Source organism: Hydra vulgaris, chromosome 12, assembly GCF_038396675.1.
Source record: "Hydra vulgaris chromosome 12, alternate assembly HydraT2T_AEP".
Classification (NCBI taxonomy): Eukaryota; Metazoa; Cnidaria; class Hydrozoa; order Anthoathecata; family Hydridae; genus Hydra; species Hydra vulgaris.
In genome coordinates, this window is record NC_088931.1 from 43,684,281 (window position 1) to 43,706,820 (window position 22,540).

The 22,540-nt window shown below is 27.7% G+C and overlaps 1 protein-coding gene across 1 annotated transcript in view; it reads left to right on the plus strand.

Annotated features, from left to right (window-relative positions):
- Positions 1 to 22,540, plus strand: part of hywnt2 (secreted signaling factor Wnt2) — a 58,705-nt gene that overhangs the window by 14,657 nt on the left and 21,508 nt on the right. Inside the window, exons 2-4 of the mRNA XM_065813378.1 lie at positions 6,099 to 6,331; positions 20,666 to 20,931; positions 21,015 to 21,377. Coding sequence (XP_065669450.1) covers positions 6,099 to 6,331; positions 20,666 to 20,931; positions 21,015 to 21,377 — 862 coding nt within the window. The remainder of the gene's footprint in view (positions 1 to 6,098; positions 6,332 to 20,665; positions 20,932 to 21,014; positions 21,378 to 22,540) is intronic.

Genomic DNA, 22,540 nt, shown 5'->3' on the forward strand with positions numbered 1-22,540 from the left:
ATACTTGATATAGTTTTAAGAGGATGACTTCTTGGGTAAAAACAACTTCCCTGGAAGCAGGTGGTGCACAATCTTTACCAACAAATACAACTGCAACTTCATTATGTGAAGGGAGATTATAGCGATGTCTATCTTGCCCTTCAAGTAAAGATATTTTTACAACTCACACTGAGCGACCTTCTATAGCCGCTCGATGAATTTTTTTATCTCCCACTTGAGCCATGTTTTTAAATGCAAAAGCAAATGGGTTCTCTTCACTAATAATAGTTAAATGAAACAAAAGAAAGACAGGCATTACAATTTCTAATATATTTAAAAAAATTCAGATTGGCATTTTTGTCTGCATAGTTTCCTTTAAATAAATCTTGTGGAAATGGTGAAAGTTGTGACAAAACTACCTTTTCATTATGGCAACATAAAAAATGTGTTTCATCAGAAAATTTCTTAGCACCACAATGCTGACAAATATAACTCATTTCTCCTAAATAACTATAATCTGGAATAGTACTATTTCTTGCTATACAATGCATTCTTTCGTATCTAGGAGCATTTCGTCGATTATTCATTTCATCTTGCCTAGCCTATTTCTTTCATTTCTGCGACGATTAACTTGCCTATTAATATTTCCATTTTCTAAACTAATATCTACTTCTAGCCTAATATCATCCATTTAAACTTCACTTTTAATTGAAAGTAGTAACAAAAAATCTTAAACGAATCTAGAAGATTTCAATCTTTCCTATATAATTTTTTTTCTACTCTAAATAACACACACAAATAACTTTTATATATAACAAACTGTCATTTAAAATAAATTATACAATAATCTTATGACTTTAAAAAAATATATATCAGCTAGAAGACATTTGAAAAAAAAATTAACTTAGCAAATAATAAAAAAAAAAAATTTTAAAAACCTGCAATTCTAATAAAAAAAAACGTTTTTCATTATTGTTGCTTTGATCGTTGCCTTGTTGACGTTGTTGCTAAAGATGTCACTTAGCAGCCATTCACTTTGGTCTGTATAATAGACAATGCATATTGTTCAATTCAAATTTTTATTTATTCCAGATAAACGTATATGTTTATCTGGAATAAATAAAAATTTGTTACAAATACTAGGTCATCTTGAAGAGGAAAAAATAGACAATTTACTTGACTAAATTGCTTTGAATATAGATGGGCTATTTATTTAGTGAAAAACATTTCCTGCGTTTTACGAACCATACCTGATTATGAATATGTTAATTTAATGTAGTTCGTATGATCTTTTGTAGTGTCTGTTTTTGTGGTTCATGTATAAAACTGTTTTTATATAGAATTGACAGTTTATAACAGTTTAAGTCTTTTATAAATGGTATATTTAAGTCATTCATAAATAAATCTAACTTGCTTATCAAAACCGAAAAGAGCTTTTGTTTTTTTAACATAAAAATTTAAATTTTTGATAAGAAAATTTTTAATAAAAAAAAGAATTTTCTTTTTTTTTTAAGCTTGCTAGTTTAATGTAATGCTGTGTAATGTAAATTTGCTAGTTTTTGTGTAATGTAATGCTTTTTTGAACTTATAAAAGTTCAAAAAAGCATTACATTACGCAAAAACTAGCAAATAAACAAGCAAAAACTAGCAAATAAACAGAAAGTCTGTCTAAACCTATACATCTATACATTTAATTAAATAAAAAAGAAACACATTGAGTTAACTTCCGTGTTCATTACTGCATGTGAACATTTAAGAGCTATCAAAATAATAACGTTTGCAGTGAACTGTCACGGAGAAAACTGTTCGGGGAGTAAGTTGTCTGGTCGGATATTTTACTCTGGAGTAGAACATCCTAGTTTGTCCTATCCGTTCTAGTACATCCTAGTTTGTCCTATCCGTGTCTAGGACAATTAACTCCGGAGCAAACTGTTCTACGTTAGAGTAAACTGTCCTACTTTTTTGTGGATTATTTACTTCGGACCACTCAAGCAATGTGTTTTAGCGTTTGTTTAAATGATGGTTTGAGAACTCGCGCATTATTCTGCGGCATAATAAAAACTTTAACACTTTATATACTAAGCATAATATTATTATAATTAAGATAATTAAGTAATATTATGCATCATGTAACTCATACAAATAAACCTGAAGCTTTTTAGTTCACAAGGTCAATTTTTACCAGTTTAAAAGTTTAAAAAAATGTTAACACTGACATGTTTAGAACTTTTTATTTCATTTCAGGTTTAATTTAAAAACAGTAAAAAATTAAATAATTATGTTTTTTATGTTACCTTGTTTGAAATTTATTCTAGATTCAGAATCAGAGCCATAACCACAATTTTGATATTAGGGCGCCCTAGGGTTCTTTTAAAGGAGGAAGGGGATAAAAAATTTGTTAAAATTATTTTACGTATATGTTATATATATATAACAGAGCCGTAACCACCGGGGGAGGGGCTTAGACTCCCCCGGTGGTTACGGCTCTGTTATATATATATATATATATATATATATATATATATATATATATATATATATATATATATATATATATATATATGTATTTATATTATTAGAATACATATATTCAATATTATAAGAATAATTGATTTTTTTTAAAGTGACGTTCTTTCAGCTCCTATAGCAACGCCCATATCAACGGCAATTTCCTGACTCTTAGTAAACTAAATTTTTTTTTAGTACCTAATTGTTTTTGCAACCTTTATTTCAATTTATGTAGTACCTAATTAACTTATGCAACACATATTACTAATATATATTTTTTAAATGTGTTTTAAACAGAATTCTTTTTTTTTTGACCTTGTACAAAACATAAAATTGAAAATGAAAACTTGAATTTTTCAGGATTACTCTTCTACAATTACTTGAAGGACTGTAGCAGAATCACAGTAAACTCATAATACTTTAAGTTTTGAACAATTATCTTAAATAAAAAATGGATTTTTTATTTTTGCTTTAACTGCTTAGATCTGCCATTATGATAGAAAAATTTTTATCAAAAATTTCCAGGCCAGTAAAAACGTTCTGAAACCTTGTAGTACTTGTTCTTCAAAGGTGGTAAGTAAGATGTTTACTATGACAAAAACAAATAATTTACTTTCTCTGCTCTTTGCTAAAAATAATCTCAACCCATAAACCCTTCTTAGTCATATTTTTTAATTGATTACCTTCCATTCTAAACCTGGAAAACATATATTCTCTTTTCATTGGGAGTACAACTAATGGGATAGACCCCTTTAGCTAAATAAATACTAACATTGAGAAAGTCTTGTTCTTCTTTTTCATCATTCACTTAATCCATTTTATTTAAGAAACTAAAGTAAGTTTTTTTTAAAATTGCATCTACCAAACTGGTTGACTTTGTCAACCAAATTATATATTTTGACAAAAAAAAACGAATAATGTAGGTCATTTACGAAAAGTTTAAGTAAATACCAGCTAATAATATTAATGATACAAATAACAATGATAAAAATAAAATAACCAACTGAACCATTTACAAGAATGATAAGATAATTTTATAATTTAAAAAAAAAATCAGTATTTATTTTTAAACAACAATAATAATAAGCTAAAGCAGTTGGAAACTGCTTTAGTTTGTCACTATTCTATTAAATAAACCGTTCCATTAATGACACACAACTGCATAAACAACGATGATATGTTTGTTTGATTAGATAAGGTATACTTTGTGGGGTTTAAGAAATAGTACAACAGACATATTATAGTAGAGTAAATAAATGTAAAATAAATGTAAATAAATGATGGTACAAAACAGCAATAAGATATTATCTAACTGCAGTTAATTCATATTTTGCAATGTTACCTGAAAATAAAACTAATCCTACCTTTATTGAGTTGAATTCAATTTTTCCTTAACTGTTGGTGAATGATTAATAAAGTAAACTTAAATTCATGGAAGTTTACTAAATTAAAACCATATTTCAACAGTAGGCAAACTCAAATAAAATAATGGCAAAGTTAAAATCATTGAAATAAAGGAATAAAAAAAATCATTTTTTTAAATATAATTATTTAATAATAAAAACAAATCAAAAACTTCAACTTTTTGAATACCTTATAACAAAAAACTTCTTCAAACTCCAAGCATAAATAAAAATAAATAAATAAACCCAAATAAACAAAGAAAGCTCCAGCATAAATAAAATTATAGACAAAATAAGTATAAATATAAAGAAGAAAAATAACGCTTTAAACTAATACTTCTCTTTAAGCTAATACTACTACTTAACATAAATTTCTAGCTTATTTATCATAAACTAACTACAACTTGTAAATTCAAAAAATTATCTCACTTGTAGTACAATGAAAATGATTACTTGATTTTAAATCTGATATAAAACTTTATGACACTCACAACTAAAAATGTAACTCACTCACATACATATAGATACAAAAATAAAAAAAAGAATTACATCATAATACTATGTAATACTTGTCAAAATACAATAATATTACAATTACTATTATTAGTAGTAACTATATATTACTATTTTATATAATCAAAATTATTAATAGATATTTTATTATAGAATTTAAAGAATGACGCTGTAACTCATAGTTGAAACTGAAATTACATTGAATTTCAGTTTATAACAGCCAAAAAAGTTAGCAAGGATTAAAAGCAATACATAAGATCTGAGATTTGATGTTAGAATTTAAAGTATTTATAAATGTTATTTTTAAATCGATTTATGTTTGGAGACTCTATGATTTCTTGTGTTAGTACATTCCAGTCATTTACAATTTTATTAGTGAAAAAATTTTGTCTGATTGTGTTATTGACTCCTTATGCATTTTTAATTTATGACCTCTTGCTTGACAATTAGTATTAAAATATTCAATTCGGTTAAGCAAATTTAGTTTGTCAAATTATTTTACTAATTTGAACATTTGGATTAATTCACCTTGCCTTATAAAATATATAATAAATTTTGTAAACTATATATATATATATATATATATATATATATATATATATATATATATATATATATATATATATACATATATACATATATACATATATACATACATATATATATATATATATATATATATATATATATATATATATATATATATATATATATATATATATATATATATATATATATATATATATATATATATATATATATATATAATTTATATAATTTATATGTAAAAAAAATATATATTTAAAACTTAGTATATAAAATATAGAATGATTATATATTTTATATAATAAGTTTCATTTTATTTTATTATGTTTCACTCCCAACAAGACTGTAAGCAGACACTATTAATTTAGGAGTTACTGGGAAAAAATAGAACTATAGAGCAAGGAAACGGTTGACTTGAAAAAGATAAAGGTTGTATGAGTCAGGAAAACAGAAAGATGGGAGAGAGTTACAAAGGGTTGAAGTGCGGGGAAAAAAACGACATATTTGCCTAATTACTAAATATTAGTATGTTTTATTTTAATGCAGTATATCACTGTTAAAAGGAGCTATCATCTCTAGTTCCATCTAAAACTAATTAAATTAGTTATTACAATATTATTATTATTGTAGTAAATACTGTTATTAAATAATAATAATAATAACTAAATTCAGGAACTAATAATAATAACACTCTTACGAATAAGAACTATGATGACAGTATTTCTAAAAGCAACTTTAATTATACATTATAAAACCTTTTTTTCTCTAAAAACTCTCCAAGTTCTTAATTCGTCTTACTTCAAAACGTCCGCAATCTTATTTAAGCTATTTTGTCTGATGAAATTTCACATTATTCAAAGCGGACAACTTACTCCAATGTAGGACAATCTACTCCGGAGTAAATTGTCCTATCGAACAGTTTACTCCGATGGACAGTTTTCTCCGTGACAGAACGTTAAGTAAACATTCGCTGTTTGTTATTTAAACGTTTGTTTTATGTCATATTTGAACTTTCGAGAACCGTAAAACGGAATTTACTTAAGTTGGTTTACGTAACGTTTGCAGAGAACGTCAAACAAACCTAAATAAATGCTGTGGCAACGTTTCTTAAACGTTAATTATTAACTGGGTTGTTTATATGCTTACTAGGTTGAGTTCACAAGTGTTTTTTACAGAAACAACAAATAGCTGCAACAATATGGTTGGATTTACAAAAGAACAAATTGAACTTTGTAAAAAATATCCGCTGCTCATAAATGTTATTGGAAAAGGAGCACGTAAAGCACTAGTCGAATGTCAGGAACAGTTTTCATTTCATAAATGGAATTGTTCTCATACAGATCAAAAAAAAAGATTGCTACTTGGAATACTAACAAGTCAAGGTATGAAATTCTTTTCAAAAAGTTTATTCTTTATATAAAATATAAAATTCAACACTATATTATTAGTGTCCCTCCACTCTAAATACTGTTTCAAAAATCAGGTTCCAAAACGAAAAATCCACTTTAGTAAAAACATAAAACTTTTTTGATGCAAACAATTGTACTTAAATATCAATATATTGCCGTTTTTTCTTTTGATTTGTATAAAATTTTACATACATACTTTTATTTATTTTAACTGCACTGTGTATGTTTTAAAAACAGTAGGAAAACGACTAAAATAAGCAAAAAATTGAATTTTATGACAAAAAAAATTCGTTTTTATTAAAACAGAACAAAACTAGTTCGCATTTTTGTCATTATGTAAGAAACAAGAGTTGCATATTGCATAAAAAAATAGTAACTCACTTAAAAAGCTTCAGAAGTGAATAGACTTTCTAGGTTTCTGAGTTTTTTTTTCAATCACTTTCACAAAGCAGCCCTTCTGCATTCTTTTTTGGCGTAATTCTTAATGAGAATCTAAAACAACTCCAAATACTATTCAGCTTCGTTATTACTTAACAATTGGTTAGGATAACAAGCTTCATGGATCTCCTTTCTCCCCAAAGTTTAATGAATAAATTTAAACAACTCCTTATATTAAAATATAACATTTTTTTATAGTACACCAATCTATATAATAGCTTTAACTACATACTTTTCCGAATATTTAGAGAAGAGGTTAAACAACAGTGATAATTGAATCACAAGAAAAATATTTAGAAATAAGGTGAATAATTGAATAACTGGAAAGTAATAATTGAATTACAAGAAAACTTTACATTCCTAAGAAAATGGTAAAATATCTTTAAAAATAACATAAAATATTCAAAATATTCAAACTGTTGAACTACATAAATCATTGAAATTTTACAAAAATCTTCACGAAGCACGAAGTAATTATTCAACTTATCTTTCACAGTTCTCTGACAATATTCACTTGTAAAAAAAATGTACAAGGATAGTTCAGATCCAAGATAGACATACCAAAATTCTATATTTAGTTTTTTTTTGTTTTTTTTAATAATTCACCTCCCCAAGGCCGAAAAGGCCACTACAGATGAGGAGGCTGCTTGTGGTTATAACCCTCTCTCAACTCATTAACTCCGAAACACAAACCTTGAAGAGCAAGGCCGCTGCGCGGAGAAACAAGTTGAGCACGGTACTACCAGGGACGTGGCGGGAATCGAACTCCGAACCTTTCGCTTATGAAGCGAGCGCTTTACCACTACACCACTACCGCATTATTTATTATTATTAGTTATTTTGCATCATCAATTTTAGTCAGTTTAAGCATATAACAAATAAGAAATTGTATGAAATTTCGAAATTAACAACCAAACAAATTTTCTTCTTTAACCTCGGTTGAAGTAGACCACTTTCAGTCATACTAAAGTAGACTAAAGCTCTTGAACAAAGTTCAACTTTTATCTAAGAATTTCTTGGTGTTTAGAAAAAATGGCCACGTGATAACTCTCTCAGTTTGAAGGGATCATCAATCAATTCTTTTGTTATCAATCTAAATAATTAAATTATCTAAATAAAAACGAAAAATCTATATCAGAATGTGATAAAGAAAAGTTTAGAAAATCTAACTAATTAAGAATTAAGATTAATTCAATAATAAAAATTTGTATTTGAATTAATCTTAAATGTTAATTAAAAACATTTAAAAAAAATTATTTTATCGCAAGAAAATGTTCAACTTTAAATAACGAAACAATTAAGTGCAAGAAACAAAATACAATCTCAAATAGAACAAGAAGCCGCATAAGTTAGAAAAATTCTTGTCTGTTATGCACAAAAAGAATTGACTTATACTTAAACGCATTCAGTATCACAAGAATCCAAAAATTTGTAAAAAGTGACATAAGCCATGCCGAGGAACAAGTTCCACGCAGAACTGACTCAAACTGAACTATTTTGAAAAAAAAAATGTTAGGGATAAAGTGTGATGATTTTACATAATTATATACAATGTGTACAATTTTTATGCGGTTGTAACCTTTGACACATCTGGTATATATTTTATAGGTCTTGAAGAACACATATCTTTTAATCCTGAAACTATTTCAAATAATTGTTTTTTTGCAGATGTACAGATATCTGTCAATTAAGTCTTAAGGTTCCAATTATTCCTGTCCCATTGAAATAAGACGCTAAAAGTTGCATGATCTGGTTAAGGCAGATCATAATGGCGCAAAGCGAATTGCATCTGCCGCGATAAAGGTAAAAGTTATATCTACGAGAGAAAAAGCTTTAGGTAGACAAGTAAAAGGAGAACTATTTCCATTATCACCAATTAGGTGTATACTGGTTTAACTTAAAAGCGTTTACGTATTATTAACAATATTAGGCAGTAAAAAATCTCTTTATGTTTTATATTATTATACATTTTTGCAAAATATGCGCATGAAAAAAGATTGCTAAGGAAAATTGAATATGAAAATTTTATTTTATTACAGGTATACGTACCGCAAAAACAACCGTACAGCAAAAAACACAATGTTGGCTTAAGTGACCTAGCATGTAGAAAAAGATTCGGGGTTCAAAAAACTTGATATATTATGATGGCTAATATGTCAGCCTATAAATTAAAGCAACTTTAGTGGGTTTTTTATTTGTTAAATACTTTGGTATTTGCACTAGAGTAAAAATTTCAGTTATAAAAGTGAGTAGTTTTTTTTGTTTTGTTGGAGCCTAGAAGCCGTATCAGAGAATAAGTTAGCAAAATATAGTTTTTCTATTACCTATGGATTATAACTAGATACTGAAAAAAAGTTTTTTTTTCTCAAGTAGTTATAAATCTTTATAACACCCTCATAAAGAAAGGAAGTATTATTGTTGTTTTTGGGGTACATTTTATAGAATTCAATTTAAAGACTAAGTTTTAAAATAAAAAACAACAACAATAAATTACCATTGTATTTGATTTTTTTTAAAGAAAATAATATATATTTTTCTTAAAAACAATATTTGAACACAGCAGTAATAACACAGACATCAAAAATGGCTGCAGACTTTATTAATTTATTATAACAGTAGATTACTACAACAATGTTAAGATAACATAGATAAATAAAATTGTACTTTAACTGATTACTTTAATTCATCCAAGGATCCATATTAGGACTCCTCCTATTTCTATTATATATTAATGATCTACCAAAAGTTTCTAACCTAATGACAATTATGTTTGCTGATGATTCTAACTTATTTACATAAAAACATTTTTACACTTTTTAGCAACATGAACATTGAACTAGCCAAAATTTCCGAATGGTTTAGATTAAACAAACTATCATTAAATATTGATAAAACTAAATGGATTTTTTTTCATCCATATGGTAAAAAGCACCAGCTGCCTAGCAACTTACCCTTTCTTTTTATTGATAACATAATTATTAAAAGAGTTCTAGTGACAAGATTTTTAGGTGTATATATCGATGAAAATCTTAATTGGAAAAGCCACATTGCTAACTTGTGCAATAAAATTTCAAAGAGTATAGGCATTTTATACAAAATCAGAAACTTTCTAGATAAACATACCTTAATTCAGTTATATTATTCGTTAATTCATTGCCATATTAATTATGCAAACATTGCTTGGGGTAGCACTTATAAAAGTACACTTAAACCTCTCTATCGGCAACAGAAACATGTAGCACGCCTTATAAATTTCAAGGACCGTTTTGCTCACGCCAAGCTTCTTTTATATGATATGAAAGCACTCAATATATATGAGTTAAATGTTTTTAATATTCTTTGTTTTATGTATAAATGCAAAACCCACCTATCACCCGTTTCTTTTTGTAACTTGTATTTACAAAGAGATAGAAATAAATATATTTTAAGGAACGATAATTTAATTCGACAACCATTTTCTCAAACTAATTTTGGAAAATTTTTTATTTCATTTCGCGGACCATTTTTATGGAATAGTATAGTTCTAAATACTTCTAAAGATTTTTCTCAAGAATGTAATTTTGATTCTTTTAAACAAAATTTTAAAAAACTCTACTTTTAAATTTTAAAATTTTTTGAAAATCCCTTATCTATATTAGTATATGTATATATTTAATGTATATTCTTTTTTATTTATTTTTTGTTTGTTTTTTTATCAACAAGCAATTAGCGGTTTCTCTGTGACAAGACCTGATGGTCTTCTTAGAGTAATCCGCGTTCTTTATATTTATTTTTGATATTTATTTCTTAACGATATCTTGACTTGTTAACTTTTATTATTGTAACAAAGTTTTGTTTATTTAAATTGTAATAAATATTGTAATAAAGAACAACAACAAAAAAAAAATTCAAAAAAAGATTATTGATTGTCGTTACATTCGTTATAATGGTCGTATATCAGTCTTTTAGATGTGGAGTGATGCTGGTTTGAAATATTAATGAAAAGTGTTTAAAAGTTTCTTTAAATTGCCAAAGAAAATTAATAAATATACAGAGTATTCAATAGCATTTCGAGGACCTAAGATGTGGAATTCTTTTCAAAAAGAAAATGCTAAAAAAAAATGGTAAAATCATTAAACTCATTTAAGTTTCAATCAAAAAACACATTTTATATTCAGTGGAATAATAATTCCAATGAATTAGTATATTTCTAACGAGTTTTACTTTTTATTTATTCTTAGTAGGAAATAATTAAACACTTTTTTTTTTGGTATATTTTAAATCTTTGAGTATTTAAATTTGTTCTAAAGTTTTACATCTTAGATCATTATAACATTTTGACAATATTTATTTGTCTTACGGAGCTCTATGAAAAGATTGAGGTGGTATAGCATCACCCATATCTCCTTTGAGTCCTGGTCTTTTTTTTTTAATTGTTTTATTTATTAATATTATTAACGTGAAACTCTTATGTAACATATTTTATTAAACATCAAAATATATACTACTATCAAATTAAAAAATTAAAAAAATATTAGCGTATAGTATTTTTAAATACAAATTAAATCTTTTTGTCAGCTAAAAGAGTTTTTTTTGGTAGAATGTTACTTAAAATTTACGGAATCTTACTTAATTTTACAGAATGTTATTTATGTTTTTTTAATTTTTTACTTAATTACTTCCCATGTTTTTTTTAGCATTTCCATAATTAGCTATAATTTTATTATGTACAATAATATTTTTTAAGAGTATTTAGTTTTTTCAAATAAATTTTAAATAGCATTAGTAGATTGTTTTATTTTTATGGCCTATTTATAGATTATTTTATTTTTATGGCCTTTTGCTTTAAATATTTTTTGTTGATATAAAAGTAGGTGTTCATCAGGCCATCGTTGGCATTGGGCATTTTTTACTTAATATTAGATTGGGCGCTAAATGTTACTGTTGGTCCGATCATTTCAGAAGATTTTTGCTGAACATTCAAAATCTTTATGAAATTTTTTTTAGCTTAACAATATACTATACAAATTTACTTATAAAATTATACTATTTGAATATACTTACTTTTATTTGCCGTTTTTTACGCTCTAGTTGACGGTAAAACATATTTTAAAGATCTTTACCAAACAATGTCGCTTATCCGACTTTTGTCGAGGTAAAATACGAACCAATAAGAAGAAAAACAGACGAGGTTTTTCTAGTTTTTCGTTCGTACTTGTTTCTTAATTTTATTTATCTAAATTTTTTAAATACGAACTTATAAAAATAGAACGTGCTTGAAAAAATACTAAAAGAGATTTTAAAAAAGAATAACATATAAAGAAAAATACTAAAAGAGATTTAAAAAAAGAATAACATATAAAGAAAAATAGTAAGGGAAGAAAAAAATACTAAAATAATTCAGAAATAAAGTAAATATCTTTTTTATTTTCTAGTTCGTTCAGTCAGCCAGCTTAATTAGCGTTTTTCTAAAAAACTTAAAGTGTGAAAAAGAAAGGCTTGAGATACAAATATAAAAGTTTTATATAAAAAATTTTTATATAAAAGTGAATATTTCGAAAATAAAAATTTAAGCAAAAGGTTAAAAGTCAGTTAAAAACACCAATAAACAGAGTTGTTCTTTACAACTGTAACTAAGTTAGGGCAACTTTTTGTGTTAAAAATACTTATCTAAGTTTATGATATGTCTCTCTTTATTTTGTGTGGTTATTAAGGTGTTCATATTACGGTCTTGTCACAGAGCACCACGAAAGAGCAATTATAAAGGAAGTTCACGCCTCCTTCGTTACAAATGTCGCTTATTGGGCTAGAGCCGGCGTCAAACCTAGGATTTCTTGGTTCTGAACACTAACCATTGTTCCACGGCTGCACATAACCATATGGTTGCACACAACCTCTATAATCCACGGCTGCACACAATCTTTATGATTATGTCTCTAATATGACTCTATGATAATGTCTATTAAACGTCTCTATGGTGGTGTCTCTCTATGATACAATATCCATGATTGTGTTTTTGAATATTTATTGTTTGCACAACATCTAGATACAAACTTTACTTTAAAAAGATTCGAGGCTTTGGTATTCAAAATTGATACATTGAGTATTTTGCATTTTGATTCATTCATTACTTCACATTATGGTATTTTAACTATTTGGCATTTTTCACAGGAATATTTTATTTATAGGAATATTTATATAGTCATTTATCGCTATATATATAATCAACAATCGCTATATATATATATATATACAGAAATCTAGCGTCATAATATATTAACGTGCTAAGTTGGTTTACAAAGCCATATGCAACTATAGTAACTGTGATAATTATATAATGTAGTATTAATACTAGTGTAGTATAGTATAATAACATAAATATGAAAAGGTGATACGATGAATAAAAACTTTAGGTTGTCGTAGTTTTTTTAGCTAGCTACTCTCGTGATTAAATTACTATCTTTATTGTTACGAATTTTTGCTAGCTACTTGCTAGCTTATTTAGCTAATAATTTTTATTAGCTAAATAAGCTAGCATTATTGATTGAAAGCTAGTCGCTAGCCAGTTTCCACCGGGAAGTAGTTTTACACTTTTATACACAACACTCTGTGGTGCTGAAGTAGTGATCGACCGAAACCGAAATTTGAGCCGAAACCGAAAGTACCGAAATTTCGGTTCAGTGAAGCCGTAGCCGAAACCGAAACTGAAATTTCGGCCGAAACCGAAACCGAAATTTCGGCCGAAATTTGAAAATGAATGTTTAAAATCCTTGAACCTTTCATGATCACAGATTTAAAGCAACAAAAAACTATTTTACATATATCTAGCCAATCACCATGTAACATAGTTTGATAAAAGCTCTGATATGTCAGGACATTTCAACAATTAAAGGTAATAATTGAAGTATTTTCTCTGCGAAATACATATTTTTTCATGTTTTCTGGCAAAAGTCTGTTTTTTTAAGAATTTCTCTAGCAGTTAAAATCAACCTTTTAACTTCGGCAGTTGTTGGTGGAGGTCTAAGGAATCTCTTTGCTACTTTTGCCAAACCTAACTTTGCTTTTAATGTTGTTTTCTAATATAAATCTATGAAACTTTTTTTTTTTTGTTATTTAGGTGCCCCAAGAAGACCTATAGGTCTTGTCACAGAGCACCGCAGAAGTGCATTTAACCAGGAAGTTCACGCCTCCTTCATTACCGTGACGCAAAAATATATCCGAAGCTCGTTTTGAGCCTGGATCTCCTGGTTTAAAGGCAAGCGCTCTAACCACTGCGCCACGGTCGCACAAGAAACTTCAGACCTTCTTTGAAGTTTGAATCAATTTTTGAGATTTAGATTGTGCGATCCACGAGATATTTTCAAATTGCAAGTTCCGTATTTGAAATCACTATCTGTCACGGTAAAATGATTCCATAAACCAGTTTTTTATCGATTATTTTCCATTGTAAAATTTAGCACTGAGAAACTTTTGATTTAACTATTGGTTTGGGTTGCTTTACTTAAATGTTAATTCATTTTAAGAATGATTTGAGAATAGTAACTTAAAACTATTATGTAACGTGATTTCAATTAAAATTTTTACAATTGTTATAATTAAAAATTGATTTACTAACAAACGATTACAATTAGGAAACTGTCATGATTTCACTCTATATTAAAACTTAAAAAAAATCTTTTAAAAGTTTCGGTTCATTTCGGTTGCGATTTGAACCGAAATTTCGGCCGAAACAAGAAAAATAAAAAAATTGTTGAAACAGAAATTTCGGTTTCGGTTTCGGCCGAAGCCGAAAGTTTCCGTTCACTATGCTGAAGTAAATCTTTTATATGGTTAGGAAGTTAAAATACAGTTTTTCTTCTTTGTTTAGAAATATACTTTTTTTGAGTATGTTTTGGATGGGTATCAAATGGCCTGGCAAAACGGAAAAGCCTAATGCAGAAACAATGGAAGTGGTACATGCGCTACCTGAAGATTTAATGACAATTATAAAAGAAGTGGAACCGGCAGGAGTAGCAACAGCAATAGACACAGAAACTTAAACCGTTGTATTATTTAAAGTAGCCTCAGTGACATTACTCATGCCAGTAACTTTTGTCTGCCTATAAGTAAGCATTAGTAAATACGAAGGATGGTGGAATAGTGGGTGTTTTATGGGCTTAGGCACAAAAATATGGTGCTTTTGGTATTGTAGCTATTGTATATATTGTATGTAAAATTATTATTTTAAAATGTTTTAACTTATTTTAAATCGCGTTTTCAAGCAGCTAGAAGTTGATGAACGTTTTGTATTTGAAATAATAAATTAACTTGTTTGCTTCAAATCACGTCTTACAAGCTTCAAGGGAGAAATTAGTGTTTCGTATTTAAAAAATGGCTTCATATATTTATATATATACATATATATATATATATATATATATATATATATATATATATATATATATATATATATATATATATATATATATATATATATATATATATATATATATATATATATATATATATATATATATATATATATATATATATATATATATATATATATATATATATATATATATATATATATAAGCTTATTTTCACAAACCTTACAATTTGTAAATTTAACGTAAGTTTTCACGATTAGAATTTCCTATTAACTAAAATGATCTTGAAGTTCCTGCTACAATCGGAATACTAGTAAAACAGAATCAAATTCTGCCTATATTGAAGCAGTCAATAAAATATATGATAAAAAATTTAGATTTTTCCGTGAAAAATGGATTACTGATTACTCTTGGTTTCATCTACGTCATTCCAAAAAGAAATTATTTTGCTATATTTACATTGGTGCTGTCAAGAAAAACCTGGCATTTTTTTCAAAATGCGGTGAACAAAATATCTTGATATCGATTATGCCATGGAAAAAAGCTGTAGAAAGATTGCAAAAACACGATCTATCATCATTTCATAAGGAGGAACCGGAAAAATTATTTGCACTACGTGCAGCAGATTCACAAACCGTACATCAAATGATAAGTAAAATGCATGATATGCAATGCTATGAGCATTAAGAGTGCCTAATTCGTGTAATCTCTACATTAAAGTTACTTGACAAGGGTTAGCTATTCAATGGAATGATGAAGGTTGAAGACAATCTTAATCAGCTACTTTTAATGAGAAGTGAAGATTATGCCTCTATTGAACAGGCTGTCACACATATGTCAATTACATGTCTCATGATATTGTTAACGTGGTGATAGAATTAATGGTAAATTATGAGCTAAAAAATGTACTTAGTGCTATTTCTGGTATTAAGAAAATGTCAATTTGCATTTAATTGTTTCAGAGCTTCAAGAAATTTTCTAATCAAATGATCCTAACAGAGCTAAAGCAGACGTTTAACTTGACAAGTTATTATTATTTCAATTATATTTCAAGCTTCGCCAGGCTCACAATGTGTTTGCAACTATAGAGCATATCTCTCAACAAATCTGTTGAAGTAGATGCACAAACATTTGCTTTAAATGTTATTTAAAGTTCATATATGCGGTCACTATTGCGGTCACTATTGCAGTCACTATTGCGTCTTAAATCATTTTTAGAATTTTGTGAAGTTTTTTTTAAAGTTCAATGAAGGAGTTGATAAATTTGGTTGCAATTCATCATATGCAAGTTTGCCTTACCAACGTTAAACTCCATCTTGCTTTGATGGTAACACTTTGAACAACAACAAATGGATCCTGATGGAATATTACCGAGCTAAGTATTACGAAGTAGTAGACGTTATAGAATGTCAATTAAAACAACGGTTTCGAAAAAGTTCAATGAAATTAATAATCGCTTTAGAAAAGTTATTATTGTCTACTGCAAATGTTGAGAGGAAATTAATGCTTTCGAAATTGTAAAAGTTTTCTATAAAAATGATATAGTTTATAATAAATTAAAAGCAGAACTGTTTTTGTTTAAACCTATTAAGGAAACTTATCATAATACATGTAAAATGAACATTAACAAGGTAAGATCACTCATAACTATAATTCATATGCTGAAGGACACTAAAGGAGTCTCAATAATGTTTTCTGAAATATCAAACTTCTCAAAATTTACTTGGCGAAACTATTGACAACTGCACAGCAGAGCAATCTTTCTCATCTAAGAATGATGTCATATAGTTGATCGATTTCGACTCTAAAGCAATTGAATCATCTTCCACTTCTTCAATTTTATAAATTAAAAACCGCGCAAATAAATATGAAAGCGAAAGATTAAATAAATGGATAAAGTAAAAACAGAATTTCTTACTTTGGAAAACGTAGATTAATTTTTAGTTTTTAATAAATATTTTTTTAATTTTAATTTAATTTGATATGACGTTAAATTTTAGTGAAATATGATTATAGCTTATATTATATTTCATTGAAAATAAATACATGTGGTTTTCTTATAAGATTAACTAAAAACTAAAATTAGTTTTATAAAATTTGCAAAATATTTTTAGAATCCTAACTAAATATTTCATCCCAGAAACAATCTCATAAGAACTATTGTTATAAAAAAAAATTCTAAATTTTTTATTATGTCAGTGTCTTTTATTTTAGATAAATATTCTATTTATCTAGAACAAAAAGAATTTGCAGTTAGCAAAGAGTGTGCATATGCAAGAGTATGCTGCAGAAAAACTTTGGTAATCGGAAATATTAGATAACAACAGCAAAGAAAGTTTTGAGATTATGTGTTTTAATGGAGTATTTAATTAAAAATTTTAGTGAAACACTTTTTGTTGAAGTTTACTTGGTTTTATACCAAAATGTACTTAAGGTGCATGTCATTTATAAAGAATGAGAACAGTACATCAGTAGCGGTTAAAGATGTATAGTGCTTTTGATAATTCAGAGGAGTACCATAACATTAACCATAATTAATCATTACAATAATATTATACTTGCAATGCACGTTAAGTCAAAACCATTATCAGCTGAACATAAAACATAGCATAAAATATTTATCATATTTTTCTATTATCTATTGCTAGGGATGCCTAAAACGCATACCAACAATCCATTTTGCATAGATACCTAACGAAACTTAAACAACACATTCATAACCTAAACCGATATTGGTAACAACAACAGATTAAAAACTATTTAGTATACTTGAAACACGCACTACACTAACTTTATCAGATGTAACCCCATCGTGATTACACGCACAACACTAACTTTATCAGATGCTACCACATCGTTTACAAACTTTTTTTTTAAAAGACCTTTTTTTTACATAAAGAAAAAAAGAAATAAGAACTATAAGTCTTACACGTCTAAGAGTCATAAGGGGTTATAACTAAAAAATTAAATTTTTCATATTTTTTTTTTTTAATTTTATTTAGGTGCCCCGAGAAGTCCTTACGGTCTTATTACAGAGCATCGCGGATGAGCATTTAATTGGATGTTCACGCCTCCTTCCTAACCGATGTTGCAAAGCTTGCCCAGAGGTGGGGTTTGAACCAGGGATCCTTTGTTTCTGAGGAAAGTGCGTTTCCACTGCGCCACGGCTGCTAAATATATCATCATCGAGCAAAAACACATGTTTAGAAAATGAACATTTTACTTATTTATTATATTAAGGTACATCACTTATCTTAAAGAAAAAATAAATGAACATTTTAATATGGTCCATCATAAGCAGTTCAACCTAGCTTTGTCAAGAGCATTGTACAGCATTTATATTGATTTGAGAAAAAATGCATTTTTTAATTTGGGTAATCAATTGTTTGCAATTCTTGGCTCTCCAGTTGTTTTTGTAAACTAACAAGCTCAAATATCTAAATCCAGTATGAAAATCTTCAATTGGGCGACACTGATCCAAGTTTGTTGGATTGCAGTTTTTCAGGTACATATGGAACGTTTTTGTTTTCCAAGAAGAATTTTTTTTTGGCATAATGCGATAATGTTTTATCCGGCCAAAACACGCAATTGTCATCTGAATGATTTTTTTTGAAAAAATGGAATCAATATTTTCTTCAAGCATTGATTCTGGTATACTCTTTGATTAATAGCCAAACCACTTGGTTTGAAATCCCCCTCTTATATATAGCAATATTACATCACAAACTTGGGTTTATATTTGTATTTTACTTTTGGAGGTGTTGTAGAACTTTTATCTGCATAATATTAATCATTTCCTGGAATTTGTGTTTTGGAGAGGGCTAATTAACTTTTGCCATCCAAAATATTTTTCAGAGTATTTTCGGGTCATCCAGCGGCATTGAGATTTCACGGTTTTACTGCTTAGTGTATTCCGGTGCGCTTATTTTTTTTTCGACAAACTATTCTTGTTTTTTTAACGTTTTGCAAATATAAGGGTGGACTTGGAATTGAACTTTTTTGCATCTTTTTGATTTATTGAATCATTGTTGTTGAAAACACCGTGAAGCAAACAAAGCCCCTTCTTTTTTATTATTTTAGCTGGTCTTTCTTTTACTATTTTCGCGATTAGTGGTTAACGATGCCAAAATATGGTAAATATTTGATCATTTGTGGTTTTAAATTGATTCACTGTAAGCTTTTTCCCGAGATTTACGTGTATTTGATAAAACTTTACAATCTGCTCGCGTACACCCCAAAAAAAAAAAGTTAGAAATTTCTACCTTAGGGTAGGATTTGTGATACAACCTTTATAAGGTATAAATTTCTACCTTTTAAGGTGGAAAATTATATAAAAAACAATAAATTGTCATGCAATTTTCTACCTTAAAGGTATACCTTAAAAAATAGAAAGTTATACCTTACTAAAGGTATATCACATATCCTACCCTAAGATTTCTCCCTTTTTTTTTAGTGTGTAGTATGTCTTGTTTTGATGACATTTTAAGCACATCTGAATCAGCTGATGCAAAGCAAAACATATGATGAATTTGTAAACATAGAGAGTATAGTTTCACATAGACGTACTTTTCTTTTTTTGAAAAACATTTAAAAAATTTTAATAAAATATTTAAATAAATAGTATACACAAAATACTGCAATAAGTCTTCAATTTACAAACTTCTATAAGTAGAACTCTAAAATACACTTAAAAGGTTTTTTTTTAGAATAATGAAAAATAAGGTCTTTTTTTAGGATAATGAAAGCACATTTGAAGACTTTGTTATTATTTAGAGCATCAAGTCAGATAGCATTAATCTAGAAAAATCTCTGTCGAAGACAAAGAATTGCCACTCTAAAAACTGATAACATGATACGCTGTTTGGCTGTGAAAGAAATGTTGATTTCAGGCTCACAAATTCTTACTCAACTGCCTACTACAGTGCCCGTAAAAATCAAAAACAATTTTGCTAAGGACTTTATTCTTAAATCGTACCGTGCTACATTAAAGGCACAATTTTCTTAAAAAACTATTTGTAGTTGCAAAGTTTGAATTTCTAATTACAAAATTTAAACACAAGTATTATACTTAAACATAAATTGTGTGTGTATAGATGTATATATTATGATATATATATATATATATATATATATATATATATATATATATATATATATATATATATATATATATATATATATATATATTTAAACAACTTTAAAAAGTATTCTACACAATAGAGTGCTCAATGTTCTTAAAAGAACAGAGCAATTATATTAGTAGTAGAAAATCACTTAACAAAAATTTTTTCCATTTAACACTGTGTTTCATCAACAAAGATTCATCAGAAATTTTTGTTAAGTGATTTTCTACTACTAATATATATATATATATATATATATATATATATATATATATATATATATATATATATATATATATATATATATATATATATATATATATATATATATATATATATTGATTATAAAAAATATTTTATGTTATCACTTATGTTAGTAAGTGAATATTATTTGTTAGGCACTCGAGAAGCTGCATTTTTTCGTGCAGTTACATCAGCTGGTGTTACTGATGAAATCATTCGTGCATGTAATATGGATAAGTATTCTGATACCTGTCAATGCGAACATCTTCCTAATTTTATAAACGAAAAATTAAAATGGCATGAATGCAACGATAACATAAAATTTGGTGCAATGTTTGCGCACAAGTTTTTGGATGCTAAAGAAAAAGGAGCCGATGCAAGTGGACTAATGAACAAACAAAACAACCTTGCGGGCCAAATGGTAATGAATATTAGTTTTTTCTTTAAACAATTTTCGGTAGGTTTATAGCAGTACAAGAATGAATACTTTTTATAATAACTCAGGCAGTAAAACAACATTCGCTCTTGATTTGCATTTGTCATGGTGTTTCTGGGGCGTGCAACATGAAAACATGCCGTCATTCAATTTCACCTTTTAAGCAAGTCGGAAATTTTCTTCAAAAAAAGTATCATTCTGCAATACATACATATTTTGATCAAAACAAAAATGAATTAGTACCTGTGAAACATGGCGTTTTAGAGCATACAAAATATGATCTTGTTTATTTAGAACCATCTCCAGACTACTGCATTAAAAATAGTTATAAAGGAATTTTAGGTGTTGCTGGTAGGCAATGCAATAAGGCATCTTATGGCCCAGATGGATGTGACTCGATGTGTTGTGGAATGGGTTTTCATACCAAAAAGGTAATTTAATTATATATCAATTTTTAAAATAAATAACTTTATTTAAATGAACAACTGTTAGCGCATGTAGAAAATCTAAGGAAGTATAGTGATAAAAAATTTTCTTACTTAACACTTGACAAAAATGTCAGAAATGTTATGAAGAATTGTTATGAAAATAATTATGAAGACGAATCTTTTATATTATCTGAAGCAGCTAAAATCTTGCGGTGAGTTATTCTCGCAAATCAAAGTTATGACTTCAACGGTTATTTTTCACAAGATTGACAAAGGGCATTTGTTCCTGCATCTTTAAAGTCATTTGTTGGCACGGTTATACAGGGGAATAAAAGTAATGAATGCCGTCAAGGTTTACAACAAACAACTTTAACAATCAGTCAATTGATAATTCACAATAGTATAAAACAAGTTCGTCAAAATCAACAAAAAAAGCAAGATTCAAAAAAAAAAATTTCGAGAAAGTCCCATAGGTATTTATGAAGGCATAATGATTCATAAGAAAACTTGCAAAAAGACACTTGTTGATAAAATTTATAAACTTGGGATATCGGAACAGGAATATCATTATTCCAGCATTGAAAATCAGAGAAAACTGTATCAGATCTTGAAATTTCTACTTTAGAGTTTTCTGAATTCATACACTGAGATTCGACCAGTTTTAATGAAAGATCCGAAATGGAAAACCATTCCAACGTCTGTTAAAACAACTTCTTTCGGAAACTTACACCGAAAATAGACTTGGAAAAAACGTAAGATGTACTTGCACATCATCTTATGCACATTATATGTTTATATAGTTGATCAAAGATAAACAATTTTTATTTTATTTCAGATGGCTGTACCACGTTGAAGATGTACCATTATTGACGGAAAAATCGAAAACAGCTCCAACAAACTTGGTCAGCATACAATGCATCACAGATTAATGCGGTCATAGTAATTGATCATTCGGCGTTGCTCCTGTTATTCCGCAAATCTTCTATATCTGCTGCCATGATCAAACATGGAATGGATGTGATCAAGACAGCTGCTGATATTTTAAATAAAGGTAAAACACCTGTCATTACTTTGACCAGCCATTGTATTCCTTGGCTTAACTGGTACAATGGAATTAGAAAGAATACTACGGAGACAAAAGCTTTTGTCATTATGACGAGGCTACT